Source organism: Pongo pygmaeus, chromosome 1, assembly GCF_028885625.2.
Source record: "Pongo pygmaeus isolate AG05252 chromosome 1, NHGRI_mPonPyg2-v2.0_pri, whole genome shotgun sequence".
NCBI lineage: Eukaryota > Metazoa > Chordata > Mammalia > Primates > Hominidae > Pongo > Pongo pygmaeus.
Genome location: NC_072373.2, coordinates 184,243,164 through 184,258,122, shown reverse-complemented (window position 1 = coordinate 184,258,122; position 14,959 = coordinate 184,243,164). Strand labels below are relative to the sequence as shown.

The 14,959-nt window shown below is 47.4% G+C and overlaps 1 protein-coding gene across 3 annotated transcripts in view; it reads left to right on the top strand.

Moving 5' to 3' along the window:
- The first annotated feature begins 7,951 nt into the window (after positions 1 to 7,951).
- RAD54L (RAD54 like) overlaps positions 7,952 to 14,959 on the top strand; it is a 30,737-nt gene continuing 23,729 nt past the window's right edge. For 2 of the 3 annotated variants that reach the window (XM_054489477.2, XM_063665127.1), the window contains exons 1-3: positions 7,952 to 8,638; positions 8,742 to 8,828; positions 10,235 to 10,354. In XM_054489477.2, coding sequence (XP_054345452.1) covers positions 8,636 to 8,638; positions 8,742 to 8,828; positions 10,235 to 10,354 — 210 coding nt within the window. In that variant the 5' untranslated portion in view covers positions 7,952 to 8,635. The remainder of the gene's footprint in view (positions 8,639 to 8,741; positions 8,829 to 10,234; positions 10,355 to 14,959) is intronic. The other variant, XM_054489486.2, reaches the window with a different exon arrangement.

Genomic DNA, 14,959 nt, shown 5'->3' with positions numbered 1-14,959 from the left:
ACAGAAAACAAGTAGCAAATGGAAGCCTTAAATCTAAACATATCAATAATTACACTAAATGTAAGTGGACTAAACACTACAGTTAAAAAACAGAGACTGTCAGACTGAAAAAAGAGCTAGATTCATGTGCTGTCTACAAGAGGGATTTTATTTTTAGTTTTAGTTTTTTGAGGCAGTGTCTCACTCTGTCACCCAGGCTGGAGTGCGATGGTGCAATGATGGCTTACTGCAGCTTCGACCTCCTGGGCTCAAGTGATCCTCCTACACCAGACCCCCAAGTAGCTGGGACTACAGGTGCACACCATCACACCTGGCTGATTTTTGTATCTTTTTATAGAGTTGAGTTTTCACCGTGTTGCCCAGACTGGTCTTGAAATCCTGGGCTAAAGCAATCCACTTGCCTTGGCCTTGCAAAGTGTTGGGATTACAGGGATAAGCCACCATGCCTGGTCAAGAGATGAATTTTAAATACAAAAGTACAAATAAATTGAAGGTAGATGGTTGGGGAAATATATCATGTAAACACTAATCAAAGAAATGTGGGAAATTAGTATCAGATAAAATAAACTTCAAGACAAGGAGTATTACCAGAGAAAAAGAGGGACATTTTAAAATGATAAAAGGACCAATACATGAAAAATACTTAAAAATTTAAACTTTATGGGCTGGGTACAGTGGGACATGCCTGTAATCCCAGCACTTTGAGAGGCCGAGGCAGGTGAATAACCTGAGGTCAGGAGTTCGAGACTAGCCTGACCAACATGGTGATACCCCATCTCTACTAAAAATACAAAATTAGGCCTGGCACAGAGGCTTACACCTGTAATCCCAGCACTTTGGGAGGCCGAGTCGGGTGGATCACGAGGTCAGGAGTTCGAGACTAGCCTGGCCAACATGGTGAAGCCCTGTTTCTACTAAAAATACAAAAATTAGCTGGATATGGTGGTGGGCACCTGTAATCCCAGCTACTTGGGAGGCTGAGGCAGGAGAATTGTTTGAACCCAGGAGGCGGAGGTTGCAGTGAGCTGAGATCATGCCATTGCACTCTAGCCTGGGCGACAGGGCGAGACTCCATCTCAAAAAAAAGAAAAAATTAGCTGGGTGTGGTGGTGCATCCCTGTAACCCCAGCTACTCAGGAGGCTGGGCTGAGGCAGGAGAATTGCTTGAATCAGGGAGGTGGAGGTTGCAGTGAGCTGAGATTGCACCATTGCACTCCAGCCTGGGTAACAAGAGCGAAACTCCATCTCAAAAAAAAAAAAAAAATTAGCCAGGCATGGTGGCACACACCTGTAATCCCAGCTACTTGGGAGGCTAAGGCAGGAGAATCGCTTGAACCGGGGAGGCAGAGGTTGCAGTGAGTGGAGTTGCACCACTGTACTCCAGCCTGGGTGACAGAGCGAGACTGTCTCAAAAAAAAAAAAAAAAAAAGAGTAATACACCCAGAGACAGGAGTTGGAGTTTTATTATTATTCAAATCAGTCTCCCTGAGCATTCGAGGATCAGAGTTTTTAAAGATAATTTGGCAGGTAGGGACTTGGGAAGTGGGGAGTGCTGATTGGTCAGGTTGGAGATGGAATCATAGGGGGTCAAAATGAGGTTTTCTTGCTGTGTTTTGCTCCTGGGTGGGATGGCAGAACTGGGTGAGTCAGATTACTGGTCTGGGTGGTGTCAGCTGATCCATCCAGTGCAGGGCCTGCAAAATATGTCAGGCACTGACCTTAGGTTTTACAATAGTGATGTTATCCCTAAGAACAATTTGAGGAGATTCAGACTCTTGGAGCCAGAGGTTGCACAATCCCTAAACCATAATTTCTAATCTGGTAGCTAATTTGTTAGTCCTGTGTATTACTCCATTTTCACACTGCTTATAGAGACATACCCACGAATGGGAAATTTACAAAATAAAGAGGTTTAATGGACTTACAGTTCCACATGGCTGGGGAGGCCTCACAATCATGGTGGAAGGCAAGGAGGAGTGAGTCATGTTTTACATGGATGGCAGCAGGCAAAGAGAGAGAGCTTGTGTAGGGAAACTCCCCCATATAAAACCATCAGATCCCATGAGCCTTATTCACTATCATGAGATCAGCATGGGAAAGATCTGCTCTCATGATTCAGTTACCTCCCACTGGGTCCCTCCCATAACATGTGGGAATTCAAGATGAGATTTGGGTGGGGACATAGCCAAACCATATTATCCCTCAAAGGCAGACTTATCCCCAGGCATGAAGGGGGTCTTTTTGAGAAAGGGCTATTATCAATTTTGTTTCAGAGTCAAACCATGAACTGAATTCCTTCCTAAAGTTGGTTTGGCCAATGCCCAGGAATGAACAAGGACAGATTAAAGGTTAGAAGCAAGATGGAGTTGGTTAGGTCTGATCTCTCTCACTGTCATAACTACCTCAGTTATAATTTTTGCAAAGGTGGTTTCACTCTGGCCTAGTCCTTTGAGTTATTGCTCTCAGATGTACTACACCTACATATGTTATAAACACCAGAATACAGTTATAGTGTTTGTTTTAACATGTCATATGTCTTTTAAAGAGAATAATTTTTTTAAGCCAGACTTTTATATTAACCAACAGAAGTTTCCTATATCTGCTGTAACAAATTGACACAAATTAGTGGTGGAAAACAACACAAATGTATTTGAGTTTTGGAGGTCAGAGGTCTAAAATACGTCTTATTAGGGTAAAATCAAGGTGCTGGCAAGGTTATGTTCTTTTTTGGAGGCTCTAATGGATAATCCATTTCCTTTAATTTTCCAGGTGATACTGACTCCTCTGCCTCCCTCTTCCATTGATGAGGACCCTTGTGATTATATTGGGCCCATCCAGATAACCCAGGATAATCTCCCCATCAAAAAGTCAGACAATTGGCTGGGTGTGGTGGCTCATGCCTGTAATCCCAGCACTTTAGGAAGCCAAGGCAGGTGGATCACCTGAGGTCAGGAGTTCGAGACCAGCCTGGCCAACATGGCGAAACCCTGTCTGTACTAAAAATACAAAAATTAGCCGGGCATGGTGGCATGTGCCTGTAAGTCCAGCTACTAGGGGGTCTAAGGCAGGAGGATCGCTTGAACCTGGGAGGCGGAGGTTGCAGTGAGCCGAGATTGTACCACCGCACTCCAGCCTGGGCAACAGAGTGAGAATCCATCTCAAAAAAATAAAATAAAATAAAATGAAAGTCAGACAATTAACAACCTAATTCCATCTGCAGTCTTAATTCTCCTTTGCTATGTAACCTATCATCTTCCAGATTCTGGAGATTGAGGCATGACTTTTTTTTTTTTTGAGACAGGATCTCTCTCTGTTGCCCAGGCTGGAGTGCAGTGGTGTGATCTTGGCTCACTGCAGGCTCAACCTCCGGGGCTCAAGAGATCCTCCTACTGTACCTCCCAAGCAGCTGGTACTACAGGAACAGGCCACACCACCACACTTGGATAACTTTTGTTTATTTTTTGTAGAGATGAGGTCTCACTATGTTGCCCAGGGTGGTCTTGAACTCCTGGACTCATGCAATTCTCCTGCCTGACCTCCTAAAGTGCTGGGATTACAGGTGTGAACCACCCAGCCTATGAATGTCTTTTAGATGCTGTTATTCTGTCTACCACATCCACATATTTACCATTTTGGGTGATCCTCATTCCTTCCTATAGATTGTTGGGTGTCATTTATTTTTATTTTTATGTATTTATTTATTTTTTTTAGATGGAGTCTCACTCTGTCACCCATGCTGGAGTGCAATGGGGTGGTCTCTGCTCACTGCAATCTCCACCTCCTGAGTTCAAGTGATTCTACCACCTCAGCCTCCTGAGTAGCTGGGACTACAGGTGCCTGCCACCACGCCCGGCTAATTTTTGTATTTTTAGTAGAGACAGGGTTTCACTATGTTGGCCAGGCTGGTCTCGAACTCCTGACCTTGTGATCCACCCACCTTGGCCTCCCAAAGTGCTGGGATTACAGGTGTGATCCACCACGCCCGGCCTATTTTTATTTTTTGGCATAGGGTCTCACTCTGTCACCCAGGCTGGAGTACAGTGGTACAATCACAGCTCACTGCAGCTTCAACCTCCTGGGCTCATTGATCCTCCTTACCTCAGCTTCCTGAATAGCTGAGACTACAGGCACACAACACCACGCCCAGCTAATTTTTTTTTTTTAAGACAGGATCTTGCTCTGTCACCCAGGTTGGAGTACAAGAGCATGATCTCGGCTCACTGCAACCTCCACTTCCTGGGGTCAAGCAATCTTCCCACCTCAGCCTCCCTAGTAGGTGGGACTACAGGCACACCCACCATGCCTGGCTATTTTTTGTATTTTTTGTAGAGACGGGGTTTCACCATGTTACCCAGGCTGCTCCTGGGTTCAAGCAATCTGCCCACCTCTGCCTCCGAAAGTGTTGCAATCACAGGGTTGAGCCACCAAGCCTAGCCTGTTATTTTATTTAGTGTGAAGAATTTTCCTTAGTATTTCAAGTTTGATGGGGATGAATCTACTGTTTTTGTTGATTTTAAATTGTATTTTGTTGTCATTTTTTTTTTTTAAATTAAAAGCTGGGCACAGTGGCTGACCCCTATAATCCCAGCACTTTGGGAGGCTAAGGTGGGAGGATTGCTTAAGCCCAGGAGTTTGAGACCACCCTGGGTAACATACTGAGACCTTGTCTCTACAAACAATCAAAAAATTAACTGGGCATGGTGGTGCATGCTCGTGGTCCCAGCTACTTAGGAAGCTGAGGTGGGAGGCTTGCCTGAGCCCAGGAGGTCAAGGCTACAGTGAGCTGTGATGGCACCACTGCACTCCAGCCTGGATGACAGAGCAAGATCCTGTTTGAAAAAAAAAAAAAAAAAAAGACCTACTGTAATGCCACATCATCTCAATGTAACCCATCATCTCAATATACAGAATATTTTCATCCCAGGTTGGGCATGGTGGCTAATGCCTACAATCCCAGCACTTCGGGAGGCTGAGGCAGAAAGATTAGCCCAGGAGTTTGAAACCATCCTGGGCAACATAGTGAGACCCCCAACTCTGCAAATAATTAACAAAATTAGTCAGGAATGGTGGCACATGCCTATGGTTCCAGCTACTTGAGAGGCTGAGGTGGGAGACTGAGCCTGGGAGGTCAAGGCTGCAGTGAGCTGTGATAGTGCCACTGAACTCCAGGCTGGACAACACAGTGAGACTCTGTCTCAAAAATTTTTTCTTATGCCCTTTGCAGAATTTTTCTCTGAAGAACAGCTTTTGTTCTGGCAGGCAGCTAATTTGTCTAGATTTTTAATTCCAAATCAATCATCTCCAGCAGAGGGCAGAAGCCAAAATCTTCACACATTTTTACCTTCTAGCTGCTGCCTTTTTTTTTTTTTTCTTTTTTTGCTGGGTTTCTTGTTACCCCTGCACATGTATACCTAAGCAGTCAACCAAGGAATTGGGAGGACTTGTCTTACCCAAATGTTGGGGCTCACCCCCTCTGCAATACTCTCCTTTTTAGGATATCTCCTGTAACTTTTTGGTTGCTCTGCCTGCCTCAAACTCTGTTCCCTGACCTGCCGCAAACTCTGTTCCCTGACACCTCAAAGTAGTAAAGCTGTGTCTTCCCACCAGAGTTCCTTGCAGATTGGGGAATGCCCTAAGTAAGAGGCCACAGCTTTTCTAATCTCACCAAGTTGCAGTTGTTCTTTAAGGGTAGACTTCCTTCTGGAGCCTGCTTAAATTTGGCCACTGTCCAGTGCCCTGGAATAACTGGTTTTTCAAAATATTTTTTTCCCTAGAGTTTGTAATTGTTATTTGTGGGAGGGTTAATCTGACTACATTTATTTGCTATTACTGGAAACTAGAACCAGAAATATTTATTTATTTATTTATTTTTGAAATGGAGTCTCACTCTGTTGTTCCAGCTGGAGTGCAGTGGTGCGATCTCGGCTCACTGCAACCTCCCCTCCTGAGTTCAAGCGACTCTCCTGCCTCAGCCTCATGAGTAGCTTGGGATTACAGGCGCCTGCCACCACGCCCGTCTAATTTTTGTGCTTTTAGTAGAGACGGGGTTTCACCATGTTGGCCAGGCTGTTCTCGAACTCCTGACCTAAAATGATCCGCTGGCCATAGCCTCCCAACCGATTAATACTTAATTAAAACGATATTTTTTCTCTCCAGAATTCTTTTTTTTTTTTTTTTTTTTGAGACGGAGTCTCGCTCTATCGCCCAGGCTGGAGTGCAGTGGCACCATCTCGGCTCACTGCAAGCTCCGCCTCCCGGGTTCACGCCATTCTCCTGCCTCAGCTTGCCGAGTAGCTGGGACTACAGGCGCCCGCCACCGCGCCCGGCTAATTTTCTGTATTTTTAGTAGAGACGGGGTTTCACGTGTTAGCCAGGATGGTCTCGATCTCCTGACCTTGTGATCCGCCCGTCTCGGCCTCCCAAAGTGCTGGGATTACAGGCCTAAGCCACCGCGCCCGGCCAAGAATTCTTTGTTTTGAGATAGGGTCTTGCTCTGTCGTCCAGGTTGGAGTTCAGTGGCGCGATCTTGGCTCACTGCAGCTTGACCTTCCAGGCTCAAGCGATGCTTCCAAGCTCAGCGTCTGCAATAGCTAGGACTACAGCTGTACACCACCACGCCTGGTTAATTTTTTTGTAGATATGGGGTTTCTCCGTGTTGCCCAGGCTGATCTGGAAGTCCTGGGCTCAAGCAATCCTCCCGCCTCGGCCTCCTAAAGTGCTGGAATTAGAGATGTGAGCCACCATGCCCGACCTCAGAATTCTTGATAACCCTGTGAGGATGGCTTAAGCTATACTCAGGTGTGTGACCTTGTGCAAGTTACTAGCCTATCTAGGCCTGTTTCCTCACTTACAAAATGGGGACAAGAATAAACCCACCTCATAGTCATGAGCATTACATGAACTGTTATATCTTAGAAGCTCAGAAATGCCTGGTGGTAAATGCTATAAATATACCCTTATCATTATTAGTGAGTACCTAGGTTGTGCATTTCACTGTTGGGTGCTTTACGTACACTAATTTACTTGTCAGAATAGCCATGGGGGGAGGTACTATTATAATGCCACGTTAGATATGAAGAAACTGACGTTTTGAGAGATTGGATGATTAAATCTCTGACTTCAAACACAACGCTTCCTCCAACGCGGTTTGGCCTTGGAGAGGAAGGCAGCTTCTCTCAAGACACCCCTGAGCGAGAAAGTCGCGTCATCCGGGGGCTCCCATTGCCCGAGCCCACCACGTGGCAGTCTGGGCCGAATGCCTCTCCCCACTTTCTGGGTGGGCAAGGCCTGACTCCAACCCCGGCCCTCCGCTCTAGACCTGGTACCACTGTAGATGCAATCCAAACTCCCAGAAATGTGCCGCCTTTCATAATCCCCAGCTGTCCACTACAGGTGGTAACTCCCTTGCTGCTCAATGTGGCGTAAATCTTCCCTTCCATAGCTGCGGGACCACAGCTCACCGACCTGGGACAAACGCCCAAGACAGGGGCCGAATTCCTGCTCGCAGGTAGTAATTCTGCCCCGCCCCTCCCCGCCCCGTCCCGTCCAGTCCAGCTCTTCCAGCCCTGCCCCACTCCTCTAGCCCAACCGCTCCCCACTGTTGGCCCCGCCCCTCCCTGCCCCGTCCAGCTCTTCTCGCCCCGCCCCGCTCTTCTCGCCCAACTGCTCCCCGCTGTTGGCCCTGCCCCTCGCCCCAGCCACGTTCCCCCGCCTCTCCCCCGCCGCCCCCGCCCACTCCCCGCCCCTCTCTTCTCGCCCAACCGCCCACCTCTGTTGGCCCCGCCCTCCCATCTAAGTCACGCCTCCTAGTAGGTCAATTTAGCTTCTCCAGCTCCAGAGCCCAGACTCCTTATTGGGCGCAGCACTATTCCCGCCTCTTCCTTGGGTCGCGAGCGCCGAACTCATCGAACGCAGCCAATGGGTGATACGACGGCAGCGCGGCGGGAGGTTCGATTGACCCGGTCTTAGCGGGTCGGTGAGTCTTGGCGGCTGTTAACGCGCGCTTTGGGAACAGGGAGGTTGAGAGAGAGGTGCTGGGGTCTGCGTCTATCTCTGTCGCTCTTTTCAGCCCCTCCTGGTATTCCCCTCCTAACCTGGGTCTTTTACAAGCCCCGCGTGGCTTCCTGCCCGACCTCCCTGAGTCTGATCCTGGTTTCCACCTCCAGCCCTGGGAAATCTCCTTTCTCCGGACTCGCCCTCCCCACCCGGGCCTCGGACTTTCACCCCAGCTTCTCTCTCCTGGCCAGTGATTACCCACCCCCAATCCCACCCCGCCCCGCCGCGCAACTACCTCCTCCCTTTATCTGGACTGGGACCATCATCCCCACTGCACTCCGCCCAATCTGGGACTCCACCTGCCTCCTCCCCAATCCCACACTAATCTCTGCTTGGTCTCTTCCTCTTTGGCCTAATCTCTCGTCTCGGCTTACTGGGGACGGCCACTCTCACAGTTTGGGTCCAAACCCCAGTTCCTGGATGGATTCCCGCCATCCATGCCCCCTCTTTAATTAGCCGGTCCTCTCAATAATGTAGCAGCCCCCTCTACAGATTAGACCCTGGTCCTACACTCTTAGCCGCTGCCTGCTTTTGACCTTTGGCTCATGGGTACTTGACGTTTTAAACTCCTAGGCCCAGGATGGTAAGTGTGGGCCTAGGGGAGACTGGGAGTAGCCCTGGGTCAGGGTCTAGTAGGCCTAGGCTGCAGGATCCTTGCAGGCACTGTTTCTGTTCTCCCCTTACAGAGGAGGAGCTTGGCTCCCAGCCAGCTGGCCAAGAGAAAACCTGAAGGCAGGTCCTGTGATGATGAAGACTGGCAACCTGACCTAGTGGTGAGCACTCAAAGGGACAGGGAAGGTGGGTAGAGCTGTTTGGACAGAAAAGAAGCCAGGACTTGGTTTCTAGGGTTACATAGCCAACTCCAGATGCCTCTTTTGTATGTTCGATAAACTTTTAGTGAGTACTTACTATGTGCCAGGCACTGAACAAGATTAGTAAAATCTTTATCCTCAGGGTAGTCACTAGAAGCTAATATAGCCTCAGTTTTCCTGGTGGAAAAGATAAGCAAAAGAGCCGGTTGGATTGGACCTTTTGACTCTGTTTGGAAAAAAGGGCTACACAACAGCAATTAGCAGCCGGCTCTTTTGCTCTTTGTCCCTTGCCCAGTGTCACAGAACAGTAGAGTGTTCTGGGCCTACCTTGGAGTCCTGGGCTCACTTGGGCCTAGATCTGACAGGTTGTGTCCTTCCAGTCCTTGCTCATACTCAAGTACAGTATATTCTACTTTAGGTTGGGCCCTGGGCTCTGCTTCCTGTTTTGGAGGCTTGTTGGGGCTGGCTGTGGGCAGGACCTATGTAAACCAAAATAAATAGGACAGTGCAGCATGGACTTCAGAGAATAAGAGCAGTTCAAGAAGTAGGGGCTTGGCCACTGGAAATTTGAAGGAAGGGATCAGCTACACAAGGACTAGAAGGCACTTTTTGGCAGGAGCAGTGTGTGAATAAGGTGTGGGGTAGGGGTGCTTGCTGGTGTTTGTTTCAGGTGTGTCTTATAGTATCACTGAGGCTTCAAATATCCTGGCAAGCTGGTACAAGTGGGTTCTTGCCTAATGGCTTGATGGGGCTTGCTCAACAGTTGTACCGTGGTGTGCAAGGGGCTCCTCTACCTGTGAAGGAGGCACATTGGCTGCCCCTTGCCACATACATGGGTCTCAGACTTGAACTTGGGGCAGCATTCTCTGCAGCTGGATCTGCTGTCAGTTGCTGGTTGCTTCTGAAGATGCTTTTAGTGCCAGTGTCCTCACAGCCATGGGTGGCCTGAGTGGGGAGTGGCCTCAGTGGCCTGGGAGTTGAAGGCAGCTGTATTCTTGCCCCTTGGAAACTCAGCGAAATGTTTGGTTGCTCCATCATTCCATGGAGCTTTTGGAGTGAAGCTTTGGGGCCACCAGGACTCCATGCTGTTGGTAGACTTGCTCTTCGGAGGCCCATTTTATTTACCTCTTCCATTGCCCCCGCTCAGTTTAGGCAGGTTATTTAACCTCATTAAGCTCTAGTTTTCTCACCTCTTAAATAAGGATAATAACTCTATATAATAAAGTTGCTATGAAGATGATACACTATGACATGTGTGAAGAATTTAGCACAGTGCCTGGCACTTAATAAGCACTTCAAGTGTTAGTTGCCATTATGGTGATTTCTGTGGTCTTCTAGACTTCACCTTTTCCAATTCTTTCTCCTAGACTCCTGGGAAACGGAAATCCAGCAGCGAGACCCAGATCCAGGAGTGTTTCCTGTCTCCTTTTCGGAAACCTTTGAGTCAGCTAACCAATCAACCACCTTGTCTGGACAGCAGTCAGCATGTAAGCCAGAACTGCAACCTGCATGTGTATGTCTGTGCCCAGTCACTCAGCCTAGGTAGACTCCTGTCCCTGTACACTCCCTCAGTGCTTTCTAGAGTGGCCAGAAGACACACATCTGTAGGGGCTTTGGACCTGCCCACAGCTGCTGGGGCCTGCTTAGAGAGGTGTGCCTGACTTGTGCCTGGTTTATAGTAGCTACATGGGAACCAGATATCAGATGGTTCAGATACCTGAGGAAAGGAGGGTAAAGGAACTAGGATCCTCATGTCAGCTCAGACTCTGACTCTGTATATGACTTTAAGGAGTACCAGAGTCATGTATTTTCTCTAGTAAAGTCAAACTTAATCACTACCATGGCAGGTTCTGTGCATTGCCTCATGTAATTCTCACGTTTTAAGATGAGAAAACAGTTTCAGAAGGGTTAAGTAATTTGCTCAGAGTAGGTGGAGCAGATCTGCCTATCTCCAAAGCTTTTCCACTAAGCTTTATGAGGAATGTTTTGAAGGAAAAGTAGGAATACATAATGGAGATTAGTCATTTGTGCATTCAGCAAACATTTAAAAACAGTTCTGTGGCCGGGTGGGGTGGCTCATGCCTGTAATCCCAGCACTTTGGAAGGCTGAGATGGGTGGATCACCTGAGGTTAGGAGTTTGAGACCAGCCTGGCCAACATGGTGAAACCCCGTCTCCACTAAAAATACAAAAATTAACTGGGCATGGTGTCATACCCCTGTAGTCCCAGCTACTCAAGTGAGGCATGAGAATCACTTGAACCCAGGAGGCAGAGGTTGCAGTGAGTCAAGATCACGCCACTGCACTCCAGCCTGGGCAAGAGTGAGACTCGGTCTCAAAAAAAAACAAAAAAACAACAACTAAATGAAAACAGTTTTGGGCCAGGAGCAGTGGCTCACGCCTGTAATCCCAGCACTTTGGGAGGCCAAGGTGGATGGATCACCTGAGGTCAGGAGTTCAAGACCAGCCTGGCCAACATGGTGAAATCCCGTCTCTATTAAAAATACAGAGAAAATTAGCCAGGCATGGTGGTGCATGCCTGTAATCCCAGCTACTTGGGAGGCTGAGGCAGGAGAATCACTTGAACCCGGGAGGCAGAGGTTGCAGTGAGCCGAGATCATGCCACTGCACTCCAGCCTGGGCGACAAGAGTGAAAATCCGTCCCCAAAACAACAAAAAAACCCAACAGTTTTGTGTAATACTTGATAAATATAGATATATCACATAAGTTATGAAACACAAACACCCGTGAACCCATCATCCAGGACTAAAGCATTGTCAAACCCATAATCCCTTTTCCCATCCCCAGAGGTAATCACTATCTTGATTTTTATCCATCATCTTTTGCTTTTATGATAGTTTTAGCATACATATAAAAATCACTAATACAGCCTTGGCAACAGAGTGAGATTCCACCTCAAAGAAAAGTCACTAATACATTGTTTAATTGGTTTTTTGAATTTTAAAAAATGGTGTTGGGTGGGCATGTTGGTTCACGCCTGTAATCCCAGCATTCTGGGAGGCCAAGGTAGGCGGATAGCTTGACCTCAGGAGTTTGAGACCAACCCAGGCAACCTGGTGAAACCCCATCTCTACCAAAAATACAAAAAAAAATTAGCTGGGCATGGTGGCATGTGCCTGTTGTCCCAGCTACTTGGGAGGCTGACATGGGAGGATCACTTGAGCCTAGGAGGCGGAGGTTGCAGTGAGCCGAGATTGGCACCATTGCACTCCAGCCTGGGTGACAGAGCGAGACCCTGTCTCAAAAGAAAGAAAATATGTTAAAATGGTGTGTAATCCTCTGGGACTGTTTCATTCAGGATTTGTTCAAAGTTGTCCTGTGTAACTACATGGCATAAGTGCAGTTGTGGGAGTGCACAACAGGAGACCTACGGGTCTGGAGACTGGGGAAGACCTGCCTCTGAGAGATGTGCTGTTAAGTCTTGAAAGATATGAGGGGTTAGACAGGTGAAGGGAGTGGAAAACATGCTAATAGAAGGAACAGCTTATTGGAAAGCCTGGCAGCAATAGAGGCAGGTACTGAAAAGAGAGGGTGGGGAGTTGGGGGATGGTGGTGAGAGATGAGAGTTGGAGAGCTGTGCAGAGGCTAAGAGTGGAAGGCCTTTCAGAAGCCATGCTAGGAGAGTCTGGACTAAGGTCACTGAAGAGCTTGAGAAGTGTTTTAAGTGGGGGTAGGAGGTAACAGCAGTATAGAATATCTGTTGGATGGGGAGAGACTGGAGGTAGGGAAACTAGTGAGAAAGCTATTGCAGGTGGCCAAGCAAGAGAGGATTATGGCCTGGACATGGGTTTTAGGGGAATGGGGAATGGGAAGAAGTAGGTGGATTTTGAGAGATATTTAAAAATTACAAGTGGAAAGACTTGGGATTGATTACATGTGGGGAGAGGGAAAATTGAGGATGAAGTTGGGATTTTAGGCTTGGGCAAGGTAGATGGATGGTGGCATTTGCTGAGATAGGGAACACAGAAGAAGAATGGCATTTGGTGGGAGGGAGATGGCAGGCACTGTAATCAGGAGGCCCATGAAGTTGAATGTATTATACAAAAGCTATTCTCTTTTAATAGCAAAGTTACAGGAATAGAACAGAAGATAGACAACATTAAAAATGTACTTGCAGGCCGGGTGTGGTGGCTCACACCTGTAATCCCAGCACTTTGGGAGGCTGAGGCAGGAGGATCACTTGAGCCCAGGAGTTTGAGACCAACTTGAGCAACATAGTGAGACCCTATTTCTAAAAAATAATAAATAAATTGGCTGGATGTGGTTGCATGTGACTGTAGTCCCAGCTACTCTGGAGGCTGAGGTGGGAGGATCGTTTGAGCTGAGGAGGTCAAGGGTGCAGTGACCCATGATACTGTCACTGCACTCCACCCTGGCTGACAGAGACCCTGTCTCAAAAGGAAAAAAAAAATACTTGCATATAGGAAAATTCAGAAAAGTATAGTTAATGGGTAGAATCTGCTGTATGATAAGAATGCTACTAACACAGTTTAGTTGCTGTCAATAAGAAATTGTATTTTAAAAAATCCATTGTCCAGAAGATATGAACAGGTTTGTTTATAGTTGTTGTAAAATTGAAGTGCTGAAACTTGTTCACTGAAACATTTTGACTTGTATTAATGCTTTACATCCCTACATTTATATTAAGAATTCACACAAAAGGCTGGGCATGGTGGCTCACGCCTGTAATCCCAGCACTTTGGGAGGCCTAGGCGGGCGGATCACAAGGTGAGGAGATCGGAGATTGAGACCATCCTGGCTAACACGGTGAAACTCCGTCTCTAGTAAAAAATACAAAAAATTAGCTGGGCGTGGTGGTGGGCGCCTGTAGTCCTAGCTACTCAGGAGGCTGAGGAATGGCGTGAACCTGGGAGGTGGAGCTTGCAGTGAGCCAAGATTGTACTGCTGCGCTCCAGCCTGGTGACAGAGCAAGACTCTGTCTAAAAAAAAAAAAGAATTCACACAAAAGATGAAAATAAAACTGCAATACCTGATTTCTGTCCCCTATTTTTCTACTCACAGCAGTGATATACTTAGGTACTCTTTTTTTTTTTTTTTTTGGAGACAGGGTCTTGTGCTCTCACCCAGGCTGGAGTGCAGTGGTGCTGTCTTGGCTCACCTGCTTACTTATCTCCATTCTCCTTCAGCTGGAGCTTGGTGAGCTAACACTGCACTTAGAGAGCGATGGTGATCTTTAATTCCTTTTAAAATCAGAAGAAAAAAAATACATAGTAATCCAGCCTGATTATATTATTATAGTTATCTTTATACCAACGCAGTCTTTTTTGTTTTTGTTTTTTCTTTTTTTTTGATAGGGAGTCTTGCTCTGTCACTCAGAATGGAGTGCGGTGGCGTGATCTTGGCTCACTGCAACCTCTGCCTCCCAGGTTCAGGCGATTCTTCTGCCTCAGCTTCCTGAGTAGCTGGGATTACAGGCACCCACCACCACACCTGGCACGTTTTTGTATTTTTAGTAGAGACACGGTTTTACCATGTTGGCCAGGCTGGTCTTGAACTCTTGACCTTGAGTGATCTGCCTGCCTTGGCCTCCCAAAATGCTGCTGGTATTACAGGCGTGAGCCGCTGCATCTGGCCTCTTTTTTTTTTTTTTTTTTTTTTTAATGGAGGAAGGGGTCCCAAAGGCAAAAGTGCCTGGGGCCCACAAGAGTCAGTGTGGCCTTGGGGATGAGGACTTTAGCCTTAGACATGATGATTTTGAAGTCCCTGCGGGAGATCTAGGTCTGGAGTCAGTTGTAAATGTGGATGTGGAGTAAGGTATAACTAGAAATACACCTGGGACTCATTAGCATAGATATATTTTATACCTGGTAAGTGGATTGGTGAATGTGTAGTCAGAAGATCTGAGGGCTAAACCCTGAGCCCTGGGGAGCACTGACTTTTTTTTTTTTTTTTTTTTCCTGAGACAGGGTCTTGCTGTGTCACCCAGGCTGGAATGCAGTGGTGCAATCACGGCTCACTGCAGCCTCAATCTTAGGCTTGGGTATTGCTGCTACCTCAGCCTCTGGAGTAGCTAGGACCACAGGCGTGTGCCACCAAACCTGGCTAATTTT